General features: G+C 45.6%; 2 protein-coding genes across 4 annotated transcripts in view; both read left to right on the forward strand.

The window, feature by feature from the left end:
- LOC113582950 (WD repeat-containing protein 26) overlaps nt 1-10,645 on the forward strand; it is an 11,039-nt gene extending 394 nt beyond the window's left edge. Inside the window, exons 1-14 of one of the 2 annotated variants that reach the window (XM_027019004.2) lie at nt 1-335; nt 1,634-1,733; nt 3,250-3,306; nt 4,867-5,003; nt 5,281-5,378; nt 5,466-5,622; nt 5,860-5,998; nt 6,349-6,489; nt 6,709-6,828; nt 6,982-7,127; nt 7,343-7,421; nt 7,521-7,650; nt 7,745-7,936; nt 8,523-10,645. The exon at nt 1-335 is cut by the window's left edge and continues 394 nt beyond it. In XM_027019004.2, coding sequence (XP_026874805.1) covers nt 46-335; nt 1,634-1,733; nt 3,250-3,306; nt 4,867-5,003; nt 5,281-5,378; nt 5,466-5,622; nt 5,860-5,998; nt 6,349-6,489; nt 6,709-6,828; nt 6,982-7,127; nt 7,343-7,421; nt 7,521-7,650; nt 7,745-7,936; nt 8,523-8,548 — 1,812 coding nt within the window. In that variant the 5' untranslated portion in view covers nt 1-45 and the 3' untranslated portion in view covers nt 8,549-10,645. Of the gene's footprint in view, nt 336-1,633; nt 1,734-3,249; nt 3,307-4,866; nt 5,004-5,280; nt 5,379-5,465; nt 5,623-5,859; nt 5,999-6,348; nt 6,490-6,708; nt 6,829-6,981; nt 7,128-7,342; nt 7,422-7,520; nt 7,651-7,744; nt 7,940-8,522 lie in introns of both variants that reach the window. The other variant, XM_027019003.2, reaches the window with a different exon arrangement.
- Nucleotides 10,646-12,328: 1,683 nt separating this feature from the next.
- si:ch211-57i17.1 (uncharacterized protein LOC565010 homolog) lies at nt 12,329-20,799 on the forward strand. 2 transcript variants are annotated; one of them, XM_027019011.2, is made up of 8 exons: nt 12,344-12,866; nt 14,515-14,623; nt 14,790-14,906; nt 15,337-15,478; nt 16,376-16,641; nt 17,891-17,966; nt 18,088-18,153; nt 18,405-20,799. In XM_027019011.2, exons 1-8 carry the CDS (start codon nt 12,562-12,564, stop codon nt 18,419-18,421), a joined length of 1,098 nt encoding a protein of 365 aa, XP_026874812.2. In that variant the 5' UTR covers nt 12,344-12,561; the 3' UTR covers nt 18,422-20,799. The 2 variants fall into 2 exon arrangements, with proteins under 2 accessions (XP_035385229.1, XP_026874812.2); XM_035529336.1 differs by lacking the exons at nt 17,891-17,966; nt 18,088-18,153; nt 18,405-20,799 and adding an exon at nt 16,987-17,884 and having other exon boundaries at nt 12,329-12,866.
- Nucleotides 20,800-22,155: the final 1,356 nt, after the last annotated feature.

Consider the following 22,155-nt stretch of genomic DNA (forward strand, 5'->3'; position numbering starts at 1 on the left):
GCCGTTCACTTGAACCGAAATACCGGGAGCAGCCTCGGCACAAATATGCAGTCGAACGGCGCGGGCGAAGGACAGGAGTCGGGTCTCACCTGCCAGAGCAGCGCGCAAAATGGAGAGTCTTCCTCGGCTGCGGGAGCGCACTCCAACGGGCTCCTCTCCAGCACGGATCACGGGAGCAGTGTCGGCACCGGTAACGGGGCCCAGACCGGTACCGGGACGTTGTCTACAGGCTCGGGCTCTGAGCTCGGTTCACTAAAGAAGAAAAAGCGTCTGTCTCAGTCAGAAGAGGATGTGATCCGACTGATCGGGCAGCATCTGCACGGATTGGGGCTGAAGTAAGTGTCCGAGTTGGTGCTGGCAGTGGGGCCGAAGTTTGGCACGACACTGCTCGGGTTTGAGCCACACGGGGGAGGGGTAGCTCGCTGGAGGATGAAGGGGTCCATTTTGCACAATACGAGAGTATAACGTTGACTGCCAGAAGCTTTCAATGATAGCTGAACCATTAGAAACATTACCAGGACGCTTGGAGAACAAAATAGTTGCGTCGGTCATATTTTTTCGTGGGCCATTTCGAGGTCCCGTTACTTTACAGTCGACGGTTTCCTTTTGCGCGCATATTTTCTGCGGATTGCGCAAAAAACGCAAAGAATAAAGAGTTTGACAGCGTGTGTTCGTGGCCTCCCCTTCCGCTTTGTGGTGGCTGGCTTGTTTTTGTCCAGCCAGGCGTTAAGTGCCACTGTTTAGTGTTCGCTGTTGAACGCTAAATATGCTGATATGTGCTGTCTGATGTCTGTGTTTTGATTGATCCTTTTTACGTTGACCCTGCTTTTGTTCGTTCCGGCTGAAAACCTAAAGTAATCGGTACTGTTTTGCTGTCTTTGTTGAAGGAGCGCAGTTACGAGCCAGTTTACTTGGTGTCAGTCGACGGTTGCTTCTGTGTTGTATGTTTTTGGTCGTTTTAAGATGGCCAGCCGACAGTGCTGGTATATCTTGGGCTCCAGTTACAGGAAATTTAGGATTGTAACTTTATAAATATGCACTAGTGAAATATGACCAAGCTTCTTTGTCAGTAAAGTTTCCTGTCATTTGGTGGTGTTCTCTGAGAGCACGGTGAAACTGTGCTTCATGCTTTCATGGCGGCTGAGGAATGCTTCATGAAACAGCTGTTTTAGATTAGAAACGTTGGTCGGATCTAATTTTAGTGCGTCGTCTGCTGAAGCCATCGCTGTATTTTCAGACATTTTCTGGCCCGACCACAACCTGCAGGGAGATTCCACGGTCCTGCCAGGCTAGCTGCGTCCAGTGTGTAGGACTGAGGGTATTGTACGTCTTTCTGTCTGTCTGAGGGAGGGAGTGCACGCTGCACAGCCCCGTGCCCAGGAGGTGAAGAGGCAGGCTGGCAGCCTGAAAGACGCTGTAAACGTTCTGCGCCACTCATGCTGCCCTACCTGAGGGATGATGTCATTGTGCCCCCTCCCCTTTGTATACATACAGTTCCTCAACATATCAAGACACTGATGTTTAATGACGTTATGACACTTCAGTGCTTGTACTGCTGCAGTCTAATGCATCCTCTCGCTCTCTCTCCCCCCCCTCTCTCTTTCTTTCTTTCTTTCTTTCTCTCTCTCTCTAGTCAGACAGTGGACTTGCTCATGCAGGAATCTGGCTGCAGACTTGAACACCCCGCTGCTACAAAGTTCCGGAACCACGTAATGGAAGGCGAATGGGACAAGGTGTGTCCATGGCAACCCCGGCCTCCACCCCTGCCACATCCGTGTAATGGCAGAGTAGTTCATGCTAGTCAGTGTCATACAGACCTGTGTGTGTGTGTGTCGTGATATAGCCTCTCTGTCACGTCTGGTTGTGGAATGCCACGTATCCCCTGCAGATGTTAACACACGTGTAGTTGCAGTCATTTGAAATTCGTCGGTGCATGGCTGTCACAAACCCTGTAAAATGTTGTGTGTTTTTGCTATGGGGCACTTCTTGACTGGACAATAGGGCCTTTTATGGTGGTGGGAGTGTCGAATGCCAGCATGACAACATGAGAACGCAGGCAATGGATGGGTGATGGCGAGGACCCACAGGGTTATGTTATGGGCATATGAAATGCTGGACTCCTCTTCACCAGCAAACGTGTGTGTGTGTGTGTGTGTGTGTGTGTGTGTGTGTGTGTGTGTGTGTGTGTGTCAGGGCTGGGTGATTGTTGTCCACACTGTGGCCTGGTCTTAAACAAGGGTCAGACTGCGAGGGGGGGATGCGTCTTTAACAGCTGGTGTTATTTCATACAGCACAACCCCAGTGTCCGAGTGCATGAGGGCTTCTGACCTGTAGTAGCATTGCCACAGCATGCTGCCTCCAGGTACACATGGAGCTATCCTGCATGGTCCAGCCTCTACTAATAGCCCCCAGCGCGTAGGCAGGACGGAGACATTCTCACTGGTTTCTGTAGATGCTGGATAGCCAAGATTTGGTAAGACAAGCAAAAATAGGAAATACAAAACTCACTTGCAGTAGAGTTGGAACTGGGGCAGTAGAATTCAGAATCGGATCTCAGAGTTCTGGCGAAATACATGTTCTGCTGCACGTGCGTGTGCTTTCCCTGCTACAATACACCTGACATCTGAATGAATCAAGTAACTGCCAAGTTGTTTCCCCTCAGCTGACAAAAGAAAGACTACGCATGGTAAGGAGCTTGTTAATATATGGAACAGGTTTTTCAAGCCAGCCAGTCAATGCTGTCCAGTAGCTCATGTTTATTCTTTTGGGTCCTCCAGTCTGTCGCTTATGGAAATTGCAAATGTTGGTCATGTTAGTGCATCAACATGACACTGTTCTCATTACCCGAATTCTGTGTTTACTTTGTATATGCTAGTCATGCCAGTTGTGATCTTTAGAGTGCTATTTACCAGTTAAAAGTATTCTTAATGTTTTACTTGCTGTCATTCACATTTTTTTGTATTTGTTTCTGACATAATTTCCACTCTAGTCTGTTATGTGAAGGAGAGACACATTGCTACGCGAAGGAGAGACACATTGCCCTGGGTCTCCCCTAAACCCTAACCTAACCCTAACACCATACCTACTGCCAGATCAGTGATAACCCTCACCCTAACGTTGACTGTGTTTGTGACAGGTACAGAGTGAGAGCGACTATGTCTGCAGTGTAGCACACCCCCATCGCTCCCTGCCCCTCCAGACTAAACCAACTTGACTCTCTTGTTTCTCTGCTTTTGTGTGTGCACACAGGCTGAGAACGACCTGAGCGAGCTCAAGTCCCTGATGCATTCCCCCAACGCCACTGTGGTAAGCCCTTCCCGGGAGAACACTGCTCACACCTTCTGGAGCTCAGTCCGGAGGAGTCCGGAGCTGGGTCTGGAACAGCCCGTCTAGAATGCAGAAGATGAGACTTTCTCTCACTGGATGTTCTGGAATGTCTCTTGCAACCAGTTTAGTGGCAACACATTTGTAGTTAAGATTTCGGACAAATTAAGTTTTCCTGTATTGCTACTTTCATGAAATAGGGCGTTAACAGTGTAATGACTGCATAATAACATAAATACTAAACTGTTACGTTGGCAAAATTTGACCCCTGTCTGGGTGAGTAAGAGTTAAATATGGCGGCTCTTTGACTCGAGCTGCAGTCATCTGGACCACGTTACCCAGAGATCTGGCACACGTGCGTCTCTGCAGAGCTGTTATGGGAAGAAGTGCATTAATAGAAGTACCGCGACTGCTGTCCTGCCGGGACTGAGAGGCGTCTCAGTCCCGAGCTCCAGTCCTGATTAGCTAGAAAAGACTCCTGAGATGTGCCACAAAGCCTAATGAAGAAGCAGCTGGTTAGTGAGTAGGTTACCAGGTGTGGCACGGCGAGACAACTTAAGATGCTGTCTGCTGTGATGTTGAGCCAGGGGAGGTCATGGCAGAGCACAGGCACCAAGACCGTCTGGCATGCACGGACAAAACCTCACCATTGGCGGTCGGCATGAAGAGAACCTTCTAAACGACTATGTCCGAGACACGACGGTCCCTGTTGAGTAGAAATCTGTCTAAATATTGTCTGCCAGGCCAGAAGCTAATGCACTGGCACTGGTTCAGGAGGTTTTGCTGATCAGCTAAAACCAACAGGTGGAGTTAATTAGTGAAAATAACTTGAAAACTTTGTTTTTAAAAGTGAATTTCCAAGCCCAGTGCTGCTACACTGCATGTGGTCCATGTGGCTGTCTTCACTCTGACACTGTTGGCACTAGTGAGTGTGGCTTTGCACATCAAAATGGAAGTCTAAAGAAGAACAGCTGATCCATAATCAGTAGTGTTGGGGGTTAAAGACTACATTTACGGCATTTAGCTGACGCTTTTATCCAAAGCGACTTACAATTATGGCTGAGTACAACTTGAGAGTTAAGGGCCTTGCCCAGAGGCCCAACAGTGGCAACTTGGCAGTGGTGGAACTTGAACCAGCAACCTTCTGATTACAAGTCAAGTACCTTAACCACTGAGCTACCACTGACTAGCAAGGAAATGATGTTAATGAGAGCAGAGTGTTAAGCTGTTTGGGTGAAACACTAAGACGAGATGTAAGTCTTTAGTGTAGGAGCGAAAACCTCTGAAGGCTGGGTGTGATGGAGAGAACAGCTTTGGCTCTGGGCTACACCATCCCGCCCAGCTTGGCCAGTCAGTGTGAGCCACAGATAAGAGCCAAGCAAACCTCCCTCGGTATCAGTGGAGACCAGCCCGTACACGAGCACCCGGTTGGGGCTGGGCGTAACTCAGACATTACCTCTTCTGTTTCTGAAATGATGGGTGGTTAAAAGGTGGTTGTTGATTAAAGGTGGTTATTGAGGGTTTTTCTCTTTCCTCCTACAGAGAATGAAGTTCCTGCTCCTTCAGCAGAAGTATCTGGAGTATCTGGAGGACGGAAAGGTGTTGGAGGCGCTACAGGTGTTGAGAGGAGAACTGACTCCACTGAAGTACAACACAGACCGCATCCACATTCTCAGCGGGTATAGTGTCAACCAACCGTCATAACCTGTATCTACTGAAGTGGTACAGTAATATGTCTGCCCAGCAGAGGTGCTAGCAAGTGAATGACACTTATCCTTGTTTAACACGCTTGACTCTAATTTTCTTAAAGTTTCTCAACTGCACTACTACAGATGCTGAAAGAATTAAGAGAGTTTGCTTTCTTAATAATTCAGCATTATACTGCTTGGTGACTAGTGGTGGGCATGCCTACAATGTCTGTGATTGGCTGGCTGAAGTGTCAGTCTTCTGCTGCAGGTATTTGATGTGTAGCCATGCAGAGGACCTGAGAGCCAAGGCCGAATGGGAGGGGAAAGGAGTTAGCTCTCGCTCGCGCCTCTTGGACAAGCTACAGAGTGAGCATGTGCACACACTCTCTAAGGGTGGGCGACATGGTGCTGTGTGAATAGACTGTTAAATACATGGTCTGTTTGTGTGTGTAGTGTACCTCCCCCCCTCGGTCATGCTGCCTCCACAGAGACTACACACGCTGCTCCGTCAGGCGGTGGAGTTACAGAGGGACCGCTGCCTCTATCACAACACAAAGCTGGACGCCAGTCTTGACTCCGCCTCCTTACTGCTGGACCACATGTGTAGCAGGTACACACACACCCACCCACCCACTCACCAGCCTTGACTCTGCCACCTTACTGCTGAACCACATATGCAGAAGGTACACACATACACACACACACCAGCCTTGACTCCACCACCTTACTGCTGGACCACATGTGCAGCAGGTACACACACACACACACACACACCCCCACACACCAGCTTCCACTCTGTCTCGGTTCTGATCCCCCACCCATGTTCTCTGTCTCCCCCTCTGCTCAGGAAACAGTTCCCCTGCTATACCCAGCAGATCCTGACCGAGCACTGTAACGAGGTCTGGTTCTGCAAATTCTCCAACGACGGCACCAAACTGGCTACCGGCTCCAAAGACACCACCGTCCTTGTGTGGCAGGTGGAGCAGGTGTGTGCACCACCTGCTTCCAACACCAGCACCACCCTGAATCTCAGACTTTTACCTGCAGGGGTGGAACAGACAGCCCTTTACTTTCAGATGGATTACAAACCACTATTTAATCATCTCTGGTTACTCATCAAAATGTAGTCATTTTTTTCTGCAAATGTTAATTCAGTTCCTGTAGATGTTTTACCATGCTTTCACCTAGCAGTCAGGGGTCATGACCAGTCAATTAGGAAAACCTGGACTTGTGGACTGGAGTGTTGATCTGTGCAGTTCCTGATAGCAGTAGACACACCTGAAAGGCTGAACATACCCACACACACATGCACAATCTGACCAGCCCTTCCCAACAGGACACGCACCAGCTGAAGTTGTGGCGCACACTGGAGGGTCACGCGTATGGCGTGTCCTATTTGTCCTGGAGTCCGGACGACACTTACCTCATCGCCTGCGGGCCAGACGACTGTTCGGAGCTTTGGCTCTGGAACGTGCAGGTAATTCTGCCTTCCGGGCAAGTATCCTTGCCCATAATGATTATTAATTAGTAATTATAGTGCTAATTAACTGGATAACTGTGTCTTATTTTGAAATGCCCACAGGCCAGTACTCCTGGTTAATTGCTTTGTTTGGTATGTAGGCCTTGGTTTGTGCAGCCTGTGATGTCGGTCCTATTTTCAGTTGCTGAGTGAGTGTTGTCTTCCCCTGGTGTTCAGACAGGAGAACTGCGTACGAAAATGAGCCAGTCTCATGAGGACAGCCTGACCAGCGTCGCCTGGAACCCTGACGGGAAGAGATTTGTCACAGGAGGCCAGAGGGGGCAGTTCTATCAATGCGTGAGTGGAGAGAGAGGGAGAGGTGCAGAAAAAGAGGGACAGAGGACGGATCGATGAGTTCATAGTTAATGGACATATGTGGATGGTGCCCTGACGGGTAGATTGGTGACGTGCCCTGACGGGTAGATGGCTTACTGTGCTGTCTGTGCTCAGGATCTCGACGGCAACCTGCTGGACTCATGGGAGGGTGTACGTGTGCAGTGCCTCTGGTGTGTCAGTGATGGCAGGACTGTCCTTGCCTCTGACACACACCAGCGCATCCGTGGTTACAACTTTGAGGACCTTACAGACAGAAACATGTCAGTAGGCCTTTTCTCATAACAGTAGTAACAGTACTAGTAACAATAACACACACACTGACATTTATGTTGTGTATATTTATGCTCGTTCATTTAGAGGACTTTAGTGATTAGTCTGTGGCTAGTAGATGGACGTTTGTGGTGGGACTGTGGTTGGTGGATGAATGACTGTGGTTGGTGTTCCGTATGTGACGACCTGTGCTTCCCTTATGCAGAGTTCAGGAGGACCACCCTATCATGTCTTTCACTGTTTCCAAGAATGGAAGATTAGCTTTGTTAAATGTAGCAACTCAGGTAAGTGGTATTCAGAACTTCTTATGCATGTGTGCATACATGAGTGTTTGTGTGAGTGCGCATTTGTGTGTGTGTGTGTCATCGTTCTCCTCTGTGCAGGGAGTCCATCTCTGGGACCTGCAGGACCGTGTGCTGGTGAGGAAGTACCAGGGAGTGACGCAGGGGTTCTACACCATTCACTCCTGTTTCGGAGGTCACAACGAGGATTTCATCGCCAGCGGCAGTGAAGGTACGCGGCATGCTTCCGTCCTGCAAAGCCCAGGCTAACCATGCAGGTGTTTCCCTTCCCTGCCAGTCTCTCGTTTCCTCTCTCCTGTCCTCAGATCATAAAGTGTACATCTGGCACAAGCGCAGTGAGCTGCCGATCGCGGAGCTGACGGGTCACACTCGCACGGTGAACTGCGTAACCTGGAACCCCTGTGTGCCGAGCATCATGGCCAGTGCCTCTGACGATGGCACCGTCCGCATCTGGGGCCCTGCCCCCTTCCAGGACGTTCAGGATGTGGACAGCTTCAGTGGTAGCAGACACACACACACATGCAGTTAATGCTGTGTACTCAAGGCCATGTCTATTCAAGACCATAATGTACTCACCCATATAATAAGTGTTATATAGGGGATTAATGAGACATGTTTTCGGGGTCAGTATAATTTTTTATTGAATATTAATCAAAGATGAATCAAAGGATGAATGAATCTAGTATAACTATAAACTAAAAAGATTGATTTTGGCTCAGCTAAATGCTAAATGTATTTGAAAGGAAAGATTTCAAAGTGTATCCATATGCTAAAGAATGGATGCTAAACAGATTACCTGTATATAATACAAAAACCTGAACTGTCTGAAAACGCTTACAGCGTAGGAGAAACCCTGCTAAGAGGATCTGTGAGATGCTACTGAGAACGTCACCTTTAGAGGGAGTTTTGCACTGTTTTGGAATCGTCATAAAGTCCTTCAGCAGTGTAAACATTTAGTGTGATGTTCATATTTGTGCCTGTACATGTCTGTGTCTGTACAGACTTAAAGGACTTCCTTAATTTATTTATCTTTCTTTCCCTTCCTTTTTCTCCCACTCTTTCTCTCAATTTTTCTTCCCGCAGAAAATTGCAATAGTATGGACAGTTGATGGCGAAGTCTTATTTCAAGAAATAATCAAAAACAAAAGCCTGAAAGAGTGAAACCATTTGTACACCATCCTCCACCACCGTGAGGCGACAACAGCAGAGGCAGACAATTCAGAGTGTACATTTTTGCCAGCTGTGCAGTGTGTATGTGGGTGTGTGTGTGTGGGTGTGTGTGTGTATATCTGTGTCTGGAGGGGAGGAAAGTTGAGGTTGATGTTCAGAACTTCGGAGTCATCACTTGAGCGATCCTCCGTGCACACACCTCCGTAGTGACTTGTTTCCGTGGATACCTGTTTGTCCCCACTGTGGGACTCCCCGAGACTCCTCGCATTGTCCGTCAGGAGGACAGGTGTGCCCCGGTGAAGCCCAGGAACCGCCCCCCCATCTTGGGCCATGGCCAGCACAGCCTCCCTCTCCCCCTCGGTGTTGTGCAGATGGTCCGGTGAGCGTCCCACGGAGACGCCTCTCATCCTGGCAGGGAGGGCCGGGTGGGGAGGCGTCTGAGGAGGGCTGGGGAGTAAAACCACCCTGTGATGTTTTTCCCTCCGTCTCACTTCTCTGCTTAGTTGTGCTCCAGACACACACACACGGGCTGTAGGGTTTGTTTTGTTTGCGCCGAGTCTGAGCAACTGGCGCCGTCACTACTGGCAGGGTCTGCTGGCCTTAGCTGAGTCTGGGTGACCGTCAGCGAGGCCGAGTCGAGCTGTTTTTCGGGGATGTGAAGCACCCGTAAACACTGTCCTCCTCGTGCTCTCCTTCTGGGACACTCTCTCCCACCCGCTTTCCGCCCTCACCTGACGCCTTCGGGCGTTTTGGCTCTGAGGTTGTCGGGGGTGACGTCAGAGGGATCCGAGCAGAGGGTCAGGGCTTGCTGATTGTGGGGGGACGACATGGGTGTTTGGCTTTGAGAGGGAGAGCTTTGCTTCACCTGTAGCACACTGCTGTGGGGGTGTGAGGGGGTGTGTGTGTCAGGGTGGGTGTGAATGCATAGGTGTTGGGGTGTGTGTGCCTAAATATGGAACTGTTTCACACCAGCGCGTGTGTGTGTGTGTGTGTGTGTGTGTGTGTGTCAGAGTTTAGTTGGATAAATAATTTTAACTGAATTTGATTTAAAACCCCATAGAGACCCTCATCTGTGGAACAGAAATTTCACTTTGAACCATTTTGTAAACTTGTTTTAAAAAAAAACAAAAAAAACCAATGAGGGCTTTTTCTGTTTTTGTTTTGTTTTGTTTTGTTTTTTGTTGTTGTTGTTTTGTTGTTTTCGTTCACCTCATCACCGCTTACCTTAGAGGAGGTGTTCAGGTGAACGACTGTGGACAGAACCGAAATAAAGAAGGCAGCGCCCGTGCCGTGTGCGCGTGCGCCGTGCGACCCATCGAGGCGACAAGACGTGCAGCCACAGCTTTAAATACGATACTGTGACCCTCGACCTGTCAATCAAATGCCCCGCCTCCTCATTCGGAGCCAGGGACAGAGGGTGCGTTCCAGGAACGCATCCTCGTTTGTGACCTATGCAGCAAAGCTCCGCCCCAAATACCTTTCAGAGAAAGAGTCCAGTCCTTTAGAGCCCCGCCCCCTTTTTCAGTTCCGGTGTTAAGAGCAGCACGGTAAACTTGTCTACGTTTGCACTACATATCCAGTCCCCTTTCAACCATTTTTTCCAAACATGACGTGTTTCAACTGCCATATGCGTTTTGGTAAAATTATTCTAGAATCCACCAACATGCCTGAAGTTTCTAATAATGTTTAGTGGTTCTGTGTTCATTAGAAATTTCACACTGGCATTTTGGCACAAGCTGTTTACCTGATAGGTACGCACATACCTATTCCTAGGGTTAGGGTTAACCCTATTCTTAGGCAGTTAATTCCTTTACATTTATATAGCAGAATAGAGCTTTCTACCCCCAACATGTTTTGTTTTTTTTTTTTTTTTTGGCAGAACAGTTATTTGCTATGGACTGATTAGTAATGTTTAAAAGAGTTTTTTCCGTCTGTTTTTAATAAATTTTGTTACTTTTTGTGATATTATTTCTCCTTTTTTGTGTTTTTGGTTGACCTTTGACCTGTATTATCATATTAAACTATAACCAGCCAAATTGTCTCCTCTTATTTCATTTTTCATTTCATTTGCATTTATCTGTTTTAAATATGTTTAACTCTCTTCTTTTACTGACAAGTTTACTTAGAAGTGCACTATTGAGATTAGTGGGACCCTAACCCTCACCAAAAGCTCCAAGGCAATATGTTTGATTGTGATACATTCTTGCTATATTTGACACACAGACCTGTATGTGCCATTAGCCTGGTCAAAGGAAAACGTGAGTATTTACTGTTTGGCAGCGTTTTCAAAAGGGTCTTCTGCTTGCCTTTCGAAGAGTTTGATTGAGATTTGGGTGCGTAGCATCTTTTGTTAGACACCATTACAAACCTCTACTGAACTTCATTCTCTGCCCACTGTCTGGCTCTGCCCTCAGAAGCCTGCTGTTCTTGAGATGACCATATGAATAAAGTTCTCTATTACCACAAATATGTGTTTTGATGGAAATAAAGAGAAAAGTACACCAACGCAGATTAGGGGGAGAAAATGAACTTTCTACCCTGCCTCCTGCCGCTGATGAGCCAATCACACCTTTCACACAGTTTCAGAAGAAACTGGGACCCTTTCAGTGTGGACTGCTGACTGTAGTCCAAGATGCCGAAGCTGACCTTTTTGTCTTAGCGAGTCCTTGTTTCCGTTTAAAAGTGTTTTATCTTTTCTGATTTGTTTAGCTTCCCATAAGGCCTTACGTGGGGGGAGGGGGGATGAGGAGAGAGGGTGGATGTTTCAGGGTGGGAAATCTTGGGTGATGTGATCGCACAGAGAGGGGCGGTCTTTTTGCGTTAACTGTGTTATTTCAAATGTGATTGTAATGTTTTGTATCGTTGAGTAGGAGAATGTGTTATGTAAGCATATTTTCAATAAAGCATTCAGGGTTTTGAAAAAGGCTATGAGCGTTACATGTGCCTCCCAAGGTGCTGAAAATGAAATGAAATAAATAAAGATTTAAAATTTAAATGATCTAGTGCTTATGTCATAAAGGTATTCCACCCCAATCTAACTGCACATGACTCTCTTATCTGGGTCCTTACCACAAAATACACATTACAGGCTGTTAGGAGTTTGGATATGCTGTGTGGTGGTGTTAGGTGGTGTTAATGTTTTTTAGGGGGTATCAGTGATAACACATATTTTGAACTCACAACATAGATTGTAACCACATCAGTATGAACTTTCTTTAAAATTACATGTTATTTATAATAAATGGAATAAACGTTTTTTTATGCAAAAACTGTCTTACATCTAAAATATACGTATGCTCCGCTTAAATCATATTCTACCATGACGTCTAAATCAGTAGATAACTAGAAACGTGTTAAAATATATACATTTTAGGCAGATTAGTTGCAATAATTATGGACTATGCTACTAACTGCTTATTCGGACAATACAATACAACATCTCAAAGATCCTGAAGCAGCTATGCTGCCTTCAGGAGCTCCTCGGAAGCTCATACTAGTTCGGAAGTCGTAATTACGACACGGTGCGCGTTCAAGTGCTTTTTGGACTCGTTTTGTTTTTACTTTCGCTTTTGTATCGTTAAAAAACAGGAAATTTACGTTGCTCCACTGAAAGAAAAATGAATATACTGAAACAGGTGGATGAATGTAAATAAATAAACAACACGTTCTTGGTTATTATGATTAGCGTTGTTGTTGTTCCTCATCAATATAAGTGCAAGAGTGTGTCGTTTTGTGCAGGAGCATAATTATGATGGCTATGCAGTAGATGTGTTTCACTGGTGCTGCAGGTAGCGACCGCATGGTTCCTAGTTTAGTTTCTCAAGGAAAAACGCCTTTATAATTTTAGGATGGGGTGGAAGTGAGGAGTTGTTTCACAGGAGGTGTCTGCGCGTTATTTTCTGTTCTTACGGTAAATCCGTCGGTAAACGAGGAGACTGCTCCGAGAAGAGCGATGGCGGCTCCGTTATCGCAGTTTGATGAAGACTGGCAGGACTTTAACGAGTTCAGCCCGGTCGCGGACGCTCGTCTGTCCAGGCTGGACCGGATCAACGCGAACATGGGCGACGCTGGACCGGAGGGTTTCTCGGACACGGACAACTGCGTCTCCGGAGAGACGTGCCGCTTCGAGTCCCTGGAGGACCTGGTGCATGATTTCGACGAGAGACTGACCGTGTGCTTCCGAACTCACGACACCAGGACCGAGAATATCGCCCCGGTTAAGCCCATTACGGAGGACAATCTTCTGAAGGACGACGAGTAAGAAGTCCGTCGTGTAATTTTCTTCAGAAAATCAGTGCTGTGTAAACAACGTTAGCGTTAGCCCAGCCAGCGTTAGCTCAAACATGTCCAACTCTGTCTCACAGCTTTGCTCCACAAACGGTCATCTTGCAGTCTCAGATGTCGTTCATGAGAGGTTTCGCGATTTTAATGCTCTCGTAACTAATTCATTTCGTTGTCAGTAAATGATTATTCATCTAAGTGAGCTAAAATAAACATATTATAAGCTAGCTAACCTAACCTAGATACATCACGGGCAGCTAGGTTAGCTTGCAAGTTAACAAAGTTCCAGCTAGTTACATGAGAATAAAGTTATTAGCTGTCTTAACTATATGGTTATTTATACGGTTTGACGGATAATTATATAGTTTTATGGTTAACTAGGCTATATGGTTAACTATATAGTTTTACGGTTGGCTATAGTTAACTATATTATTTGATGGTTGTCAGGTGTTTTTGAAACCTTTAACGGACTTTATTCGTGACACTGCAGCTGTTGTCAGTTGTTTCATCAGGTGACTAAGTCAAGGAAAGTCCATTGAAGTCATCTGAAGTTGGCCTAGAAATATGATGGCTTGAATGTGATTCTTGAACTTTAGCTGTAACCTATACCTTTCTCTGCAGCTTTAGGCTATTTCTCATTCCTGTCGAGCTTTCCCGTCATTCCCAGGAGGTGTTTTTGGTTGCTATTCGGCCAAATATTGGCACTTTGAATAAGGGTCGAGAGAAGGAAACATGGATAAGAAGATGTATTGAAGATGGTAACAGAGTGGGAAAAATGTCGTGGATAGATTGTGTGTGTTTTAGAGTAAAGGAAGAGATGGTCAGGTAAGGTTTTGTGTGCGACACACGTGGCCTTCCTCACAGACACATGAGAGAGGAGACTTGGGAAGTGCTTTCACAGACTTCAGAGTGTCCTCCCACAGACACACAATTTTCAAATGTTTTGTTGATTATTTCTTATTTGGATTAAATGTCCAAAGTTCTGAGTCTCCTGTTTCAAGCGCGTCCCCTCATGAGGGGTGTTGGCAGGGCTGTTCGCTGGGTGGTCTTGAGGAGACACCGCCTTTAGTAGCAGATTTACTGATCAAACAGGCCAGCTGTTTGTGGGGAAGGAGAGAAGTGGTAGGTGGTGTGCCGATGGCCGTGATGAGTCTCCCGGAAGCCCTGTGCTCTCTCTGCGGACTGATAAGGGGGAAGAGGATGTGTTGAAATGGACACAACACACAACACGGCAAAGATCTTCTCATACATCACACTGACTTGGCCTGCAGCGGGGCTCTTTAGTCCTTTATTTCCAGGGCTCTGGCTGGTCTCCACTGGCTGTTGTTTTCACAGCTGGACTGAAATACTGAGTGGAATACATTACACAGTAGGATACAGAGGAAAAGTGTCACAGTCCTCCTAACCCCCCCAAAGCCACAAACCGGATAAGCAGTGTTTTATGAATAGTCAATTTTTAATGGATTAGAAATATTTTATCCCTACAGATTCAAACTGCTGTATTGTGAGTGTGTGCTGGTGATCCATGGTTATGGTTTGACATGGTTGAAGTTCCACCATAATTCACAGGCTCTAGAGTTCATGCGTGTGCTCCCTCTCCCTGTCTCTCTTTGGGTGTGTGTAGAATATGGAATACTCTCACAGATAACTATGGAAACGTGATGCCTGTGGACTGGAAGACGTCTCACACTCGCTCTCTGCACCTTCCTACGCTCAACCTCTGTCTGCAGGAGGTAAGAACTCCATCCCTCCATACATCTGTCCATCACCTCTCACAGTAGAGCTCAACACACCCATCCATCTCACACTGTTAACAAGGATTCAGTGACAGTGAGGAACTTTTCTCCGTTTCCATACACGAGACAGTGTAAATGCTGTTTTGTCTGTGTGTGTGTTCAGAAGGTGGACAGTGTGAGTCTGGATGTATCTGATGATGAGGAACTCAGGGAACAGATGGATCTGCACTCCATCATTGTGTCCTGCGTCAACGAGGAGCCATTGTTTACTGCTGAGCAGGTATACACACACACACACACACACACACACGCACAGAGGTACAAACATGTGTAAGAGCAAGCGAGTGAGAAGTAGATTAATCCTAAACTCCACCATACGTCATCTGTTCACTGTACTGCAGAAGGCTGTAATGTGCAGATGAGCTCTCAACACCAAGTAAACACACAGGCACACACACACACACACACACACACACACACACACACACACACACACACACACACACACACACACACACAGATAAAACGTGTTCACAGGTTCTAACTTTATGTACTAGATATGATGTGTATTTGCATATACATGCAATAGGGGAAATCCATTAGGGCTTTTAATGTTTAAAAAGAAAATATTAGTTTCAGTGATACAGAATGATGTAGTTAATGTAGTTGTTGTGTGTTATGGGTGTTGTTGATGGGTGTCTTTGTGGCAGGTGATTGAGGAGATAGAGGAGATCATGCAGGAGTCTCCGGACCCTGAGGAGGACGAGAGACCCTCCCAGTCTGACCTCTCTGTGCTTTCTAAGGAGCTGCACACCCTCTCTCACGCCACCTTCACCAGCAGCTATGAGGAACGTCAGTATTACGTCTGCGTCTGTCTGCCTGCGTGTCTGCCCTTGTCTGTCTGTTATGTTTCTTGTAGGTGAACAAGGCTGGGGTAAAGATCCAGACAGGCAGAAGAAGAGGAACAGAAAGTCGGATTCCCTGCCCAGACGAGGGTTACAGGGGCCTACTCCTGGAGCTGGGGTGGTGTTCTTCACTGACAGCCTGGTGGTCAGTGTGGGAGGACCGCATGGTCCAGCATGGACATGAGACGGAGCCTGTCAGATGTGGGGTGGGGCCTTTTGGGCATGGGGCAGAGCACAGGGGCTCTGGTTCCTTACTGCTGGAAGTGCACCTGTCGAGAGAGAGAGAGGACAGAACTGGCAGAATGTGCCACATCAGCTGAGTAACGGTGATTGTGATGGAGGGCAAGACAGTTATTATGTAACACACATACATTGCATAATACTGTGCATTTAAATAGCTTTTTGTGTGCGTGTTTGTGGATATCCACAAACACGCACACAAAACGCTATTTAAATGCACAGCTATTTAAATGCACTTTAAGCATGTATGGGTTAGAGAGCTGGATCCTGGTGTTATTCAGAAGGCTGTTATCTGTTTTATGCTGTTTTATAGTTCATACTAAAGTAATTGGTTATGCATGTTTATCTGTGCACTTCTAAAAGATTGTATAATTCTGGTCAGGATGTAAAGGTTGGACTTCTTTTGAAAGAAACCTGTCCGTGTGTGCGTTCGTGCACATTTGTTCAGAGCCCTCTCCTGCAGGTGTGTGGTGCGTGTACACAATTGTTCAGAGCCCTCTCCTGCAGGTGTGTGGTGTGTGTACACAATTGTTCAGAGCCCTCTCCTGCAGGTGTGTGGTGTGTGTACAACAATTGTTCAGAGCACTGTTCCCTTGTCCCCCAGGTCTGCGAGGCATGGGGGTGTGTGAGCTGGAGGAGTTGTTGGAGGAGGTGGAGAGGGAGATTCGCCGTTTCTCAGAGGAGCTGATTGAGCATCTGGCCCTGCGGGATGAGCTGGACTTTGAGAAGGAGGTAAAGAACAGCTTCATCTCTGTCCTCATCGAGGTGCAGAACCGGCAGAAAGAGCACCGAGAAATGGCGAAGAGGAGGAGGAAGGGGAGGACCGTCACAGGAACACCGAGGAGTGATCGCACGCATGTGCCTGGAACTGTGAGTGTAGCATACACGCGCGCACACATATACAGATAGAGAACCAGCTGCTGAATGTAATTGTAACGCGCGCACACACTCACTCTCTCTCATTCTCTTCTGGAATAAGATATGTGCTCTTTGCTGTGTTTTTTATTGGTGGGTTGGTGTGCAAAATGAATGTTGGTTGCAGTATTGTGTTCATATGAGCTCGTCACACTCCCATGATCATACATGCACGCTCACTCACACACATGCCCTCTCGCATGCACACACACAGAGCAGAGTACTGCTTCAGATTGCTGAATGCAGAGCTCATCTTTCTTTCGCTCAGACTTTCTGTGTTTTGTACACCTTTCTTTTCAGAGGCACTGCTGCCTGTGGTGCATACTTACCTCTCTCTCTCTAGCAGTTCAGTATGGAAGGTCTCTCCACTGTAATTCAGTCTTTCCGAGGCCCTGGAGAGGACAGACAGGTGCTGCTCCACTCCTGTCCTCCCGAGCGCCATCTCTCTCTCTTTTAAACGTCTGTTATTTCTCACCTCCTCCACGTCGCTACGTGCTTCACATTGACACGTGTCACTGCTGTCGTAAGAAAAACCTTTTTCACTTTCCAAAAACGAAACCAGCTCAGCTGAAGCAGGTCAGACTAAAGCTTAGACCTGATGTGAAGCAGCTTGTTTTAAATCATTAGGAAACGCCCAGGGGCGCTAAAGGCGCTAGCAGGTTAACGCAAAATAAATCACAACCGCTAAAAATTGAGTTGCCCAGGTTTTCTTCCAACAGTAAGCATGTATCCAGACCCCTCTGCCCTCTCCAACTTTTATAAATGGAGTCCAGTATTTCTGAGGACAGTTGTGCCTCACTAGCCAATCACAGCTGTGTCAAGCATTCGGTTGTGACCAATTATTGTCAGTGCTCCCAGTGATGAGATTTTTGATTGGTTTAAATAGGGAATGTGATGCATACAAATTTGGTGCTGATTATTAATGAGTGAATAACCAGGGCAATTTTTCAGAACACCAAAAAAAATACTACAGTTTACGCCCGTACTACAGAGTCACGCTACAGTTGACGCCTGAGTTACCCAAACTACTAGAGTCACTAATCATTTGTAACACACATTGCTTATATTCTTTATTATGGTTTCTTCATGATTTTGTTGATGTTTATTTTTTATTTTTGCATGATGTCATCCCTTCCTTTTTAGAAGTAAAGATTTTTACTTCTTAACTGTAATTACCTAAACACTCTCACTCTCTCTCTCTCAGTATTTGACTACAGTTATTCCCTATGAGAAGAAAAATGGTTCTCCCTCAGTTGAGGACCTGCAGATCCTAACTAAGAGTGAGTGGAAATTGCACCACATGTTGCGTGTGTTGTTTTTTTGGGGGGTTTTTTTGTAGTTTCTCCTTCAACGTGTGTAGTTGTGGTTGTTTGTGTTTATTTGTGTCATTTTTTACTTCAGTATTGCATGCCATGCGGGAGGACAGTGAGAAGGTCCCCAGCCTTCTGACCGATTACATCCTCAAAGGTAACGGCACGCCCCTTGCCACCATTCAGGGGGCACCACTTACCCAGGGGGCCACACTTACATATTCACCACCCGTGCCCCCCTTATCTGAGTGCCTGTCTATCTCTTCTTCTACCTTTCCTGGGTGTGTCTCCTTCATGAGCTTCCACCTTCTTGTGCTCCTCAGATGCCCACCCTCTACACTTGAATCTGTGGTTAATTGGCTCAGATGTTGTGATTGACAGGTCTCTTGTTTTCTCTCGTCTCTGCAGTTCTGTGTCCCACATAGACCCATGCAGCTGGGCCTCGTCCAACACAGGCAGTTTGTCTCCCTCCCACATCCTTCCTTTCCTCACAAACGACCAGTTTCTTCTTTATTAACCTTTTGTGTACAAATGTAGTTATCCTTTAATATACTAGTAAGATGTTTTTAATGTTATGTGGGCATGTAGTCACCATTTGTAAACCATTGACAGTATTTTTGGAGGTACTGATGAAGGGCTGAATTGAGGCTGCATGGGTTTCACCTTTTTATATTTCTTCACTGTAGCCTGAGTTGGGTAATGTTGTGCTGGTCTGATCGATGCCCAATCAGGATTAAGAGGGAACAAGCTACACCCAATGAGAAAGCTTCAAGCAGAACTAATATAAAAATGCATTCATCACCTGTAGACAAGTCTGTTTCAGCTCGACCCATAGCAGAGTGTAGCATAGCTATAGCATTACTAACGTAATGGATATTTCACAGCAATATTAAGGAGAGTTTGTCTTTCCTGGTGGGGTCCTCCAAATGCTAAAATGCAGAGAGGACGTCATGTTTGAACAGTGATGTTTTGATGATGTGAACTTCTCTGAGAAGTGGAGAGATGGTACTGTAGTTAACGCGTCAGGACGGATAGTTCACTCTCTGTTGATAAGGAATCCCCAAAAATCAGGACCCCTTTCTCTGCACTTAGTTCTACAGTGACAACAGATGTTGGTGTTGAACTGGTGCATCTGTTCCAGATTCTACAGTGAGAAGTGCATGTTTCTTGAATGGAGCAGTCAAACTGATTTATCTCTGCACATCGTTTATCTGTAGTTATATAGTTATAGACAAAAATACAGAGAACAAAAATGCTGGAAATAAAATTTTACAGAGGTGCACACACTAACACACTGAAGAACAGCTGCAATGTTCAGTCAGTGACACTACAGTGTTTGTTTCCATAGTAATCCACATTGGTGAGCATTAATTAGAAAAGCTAATTCATGTTTAGTTGGTTAGTAACAGTTCCAGGATCAGGTGTGAGTCTGATCTGCCTGGAAGGCTCTGTGATTGTGTTGGTCATCCTGAGTTAGGGTGGGTTTGTGGGGAAAAAGACTGGTAGCAGTCATGTTCACAATAAAATGGATCCTTTTTGGGATTCTTAAGCAATGCAGCATTGAATGTGCACCCTCCTACAAGCCAAGTGCTTCCTGCCTCATTTAGACTCTACAGGAGAAATCTCTGTAGTAAGGCTTCTGTAGTATGTTTGTGGAGTATGTCGTATGCTAGTAAGGTAAGCGTTGGGCTGGTGTACGCTCTTGCTCTCTCTCTCGTAAGCAGAACGTGTCAAAGATAGAATCTGGATTTTCTCCAGTAGCTCACTTGATCTCTGTGGTGCTACTCATTTTTTAATTTAACATTTATAATGGCAATAACTGGAAGGATGGAAATTGTATAATTAAGTCAATCCCAATCCCAAATGAACCCATGATGGGGTGCTATTAGTGCAGGTGGTGATGTCTCTGACAACGTCCCAGCACCCCAAAGGATAAAGAAAATATTCTGCTTTGTTTAAATCCAGATGGTACTTCTCCTAAGACAGAGTACCTGTGGCTAGTTCTGGAGTAGTAGTTGTGGTTAGCAGTACAGGTCCTCTAGACTAATAGGTCACTTAGCAGGTTTTGTCTAGCATTAACTATGGTTTGGCTAGTTAAACGGGTGTCTCTGTGTGCCTGCCTGTTTGTGATTTTATCATCTATGGTAGTGATTTTTGTAACCAGTCAGACACCAAGCAGTAGCTGCACCAGGCACTTTTTCTTGAGTTCATAATGAAAGTCAGCTCCACGTGAGAGGTGAAATGGGAAGGGTGTAGTCTTTCAGAACACTACATTACAGTCCAGCTGCTCTGTGGAAAAGCAAGTGAGGAACTGCACTTCCCACGATGCTTCATAACTCTTCTCCTTATAGCAGTGATTTGAGGAATAGGCTGGAGTGGCCTGTGGTGTTTTTTTTCTGTTTGTTTGTTTGTTTTGTTTGTTTTTTGTTTGTTTTTTGTTTTAAACAACAAATAAACCTATCCGCACTGAGTGCCAATTCAGGGTCCTTCTGCTAATAACTAGAAGTTTATATTTATATGGGAAAATGAGCAACAGTGAAAGGCCGTCTTTGTAAATGCCTGACATTTTGTACATAGAAAAACTCCTTATTTTTAATGCAACATTCTCAAAATTTTTTAATCTCATGTTCTATGCTATGAGAGTTAAATTATTTAGTCAGTGTTTTGTATCCATCTCATGGTCTGTAGCGGCACAAACATTACAGTGCCTGTATGCATCACAGTGCACCTCAAATAGATGATGACATCATACCTGTACGCATCACAGTACACTGCAAATAAATGATGACATCTTGGTGAAACAGTGCTGTGTGTTTGTGTTATTGTAACTGTGTGTTGGGTTAACCATCCAATAAACAGGATAGCTGATGCAATAATAAAGTATCTAGTGAAGGGGTAGGCCAGTCTGCATTACTGATTTGTAAGGGGTTTTTACCAGCCTTTCAGCAGCTAAATGGGTAGTATCTGTAACCGTTGGTTTTAAAATTGTTTAAATGAGTTTAAACTGCTCTAACATTAACTTGGATGACTAGCTAGCTGCCTTAATATTAAGATGTTTAGTTTTTTGGTGTATTTCATTAATCCTGTGGTGAACAAATCAATATTTCACTTTTGAGATTACCAGGAAGATATTTTCAGTAAAGTAATTAAGACTATTTTTAGGGGCATTAAGCAAGTTCTCACTACCATAATGCATCCAGATCCAATATTTTAGAATTTATTGGCATTTTACTAAAATTACTCAATTCAAATTTCACATCCAGCGTTAGTAGCTAACTTGCCCCACATCCACCGCTATTAGCTACCTTGCCTAACCTGACTTTGACAGCCAGTAGTGGATTTATTACAGGACGATCTTCATGCAACATATTTGTGTAATTTATTATTAGCAATAATATTGTGAATGCTGACTAGTTCACATATTTTTTTTCTTTCTCCATGTTTCCAGATGTGCATATTATAAATATTATGAGGCTGTGTGATTTTCATATGCATTTTCACATGCATCTAGGTCTGGTACATTTTCCTCCAAATGTTGCTGTGTTAGGCTTGGGTAGTGGGTCACATGTCCAAAATATAAGTAGCTAGATGTGGAGACATGGCCAGTCTGTTCAGTGTTCCAACATCTCATTAAATATAAAACATCCCATCTAGAGTATAAAACCACGATGACGATGATTACAGTATGACAAACCGCTAATGTTCTTTCCAGAAATTGGACACGGCTGAACAGAACACATAATTTAAACATGAACGCTGAAAACACATGGGTCTGTTAACTGCACTGTAGCTGTAAATTCTGTTCAGAATGAAAAGGGTGCATTTGCCCTTCACAATGTGCTTACGACACCTTATAAAGGTCAGACACACCACCTTCAAGTTAGGTAGTCCTGCCAGACACACCCAGTGGCGTTCAGCAAAAATGACATAACAGGATGACATCACAAGACAAGTCATGACTTCTGCAAGTCTTTGTCATTCCTGCCCTTGGCTTCGTCTCCCTGCTCCTGTTGGAGGAGTAATGACTTCCGAGTGGAGGCTCCTGTGTTCACTCTCCCATGAGGGAGAGGGATCAGCGACACCACACTCCACAGCACAGATTCAGTTCTGACGGATTCAGCTCTCATAGATTCAGTTCTGACCGATTTAGTTCTCATAG

The sequence above is a fragment of the Electrophorus electricus genome, chromosome 8 (assembly GCF_013358815.1).
Source record: "Electrophorus electricus isolate fEleEle1 chromosome 8, fEleEle1.pri, whole genome shotgun sequence".
In the NCBI taxonomy this organism is placed as follows: Eukaryota; Metazoa; Chordata; class Actinopteri; order Gymnotiformes; family Gymnotidae; genus Electrophorus; species Electrophorus electricus.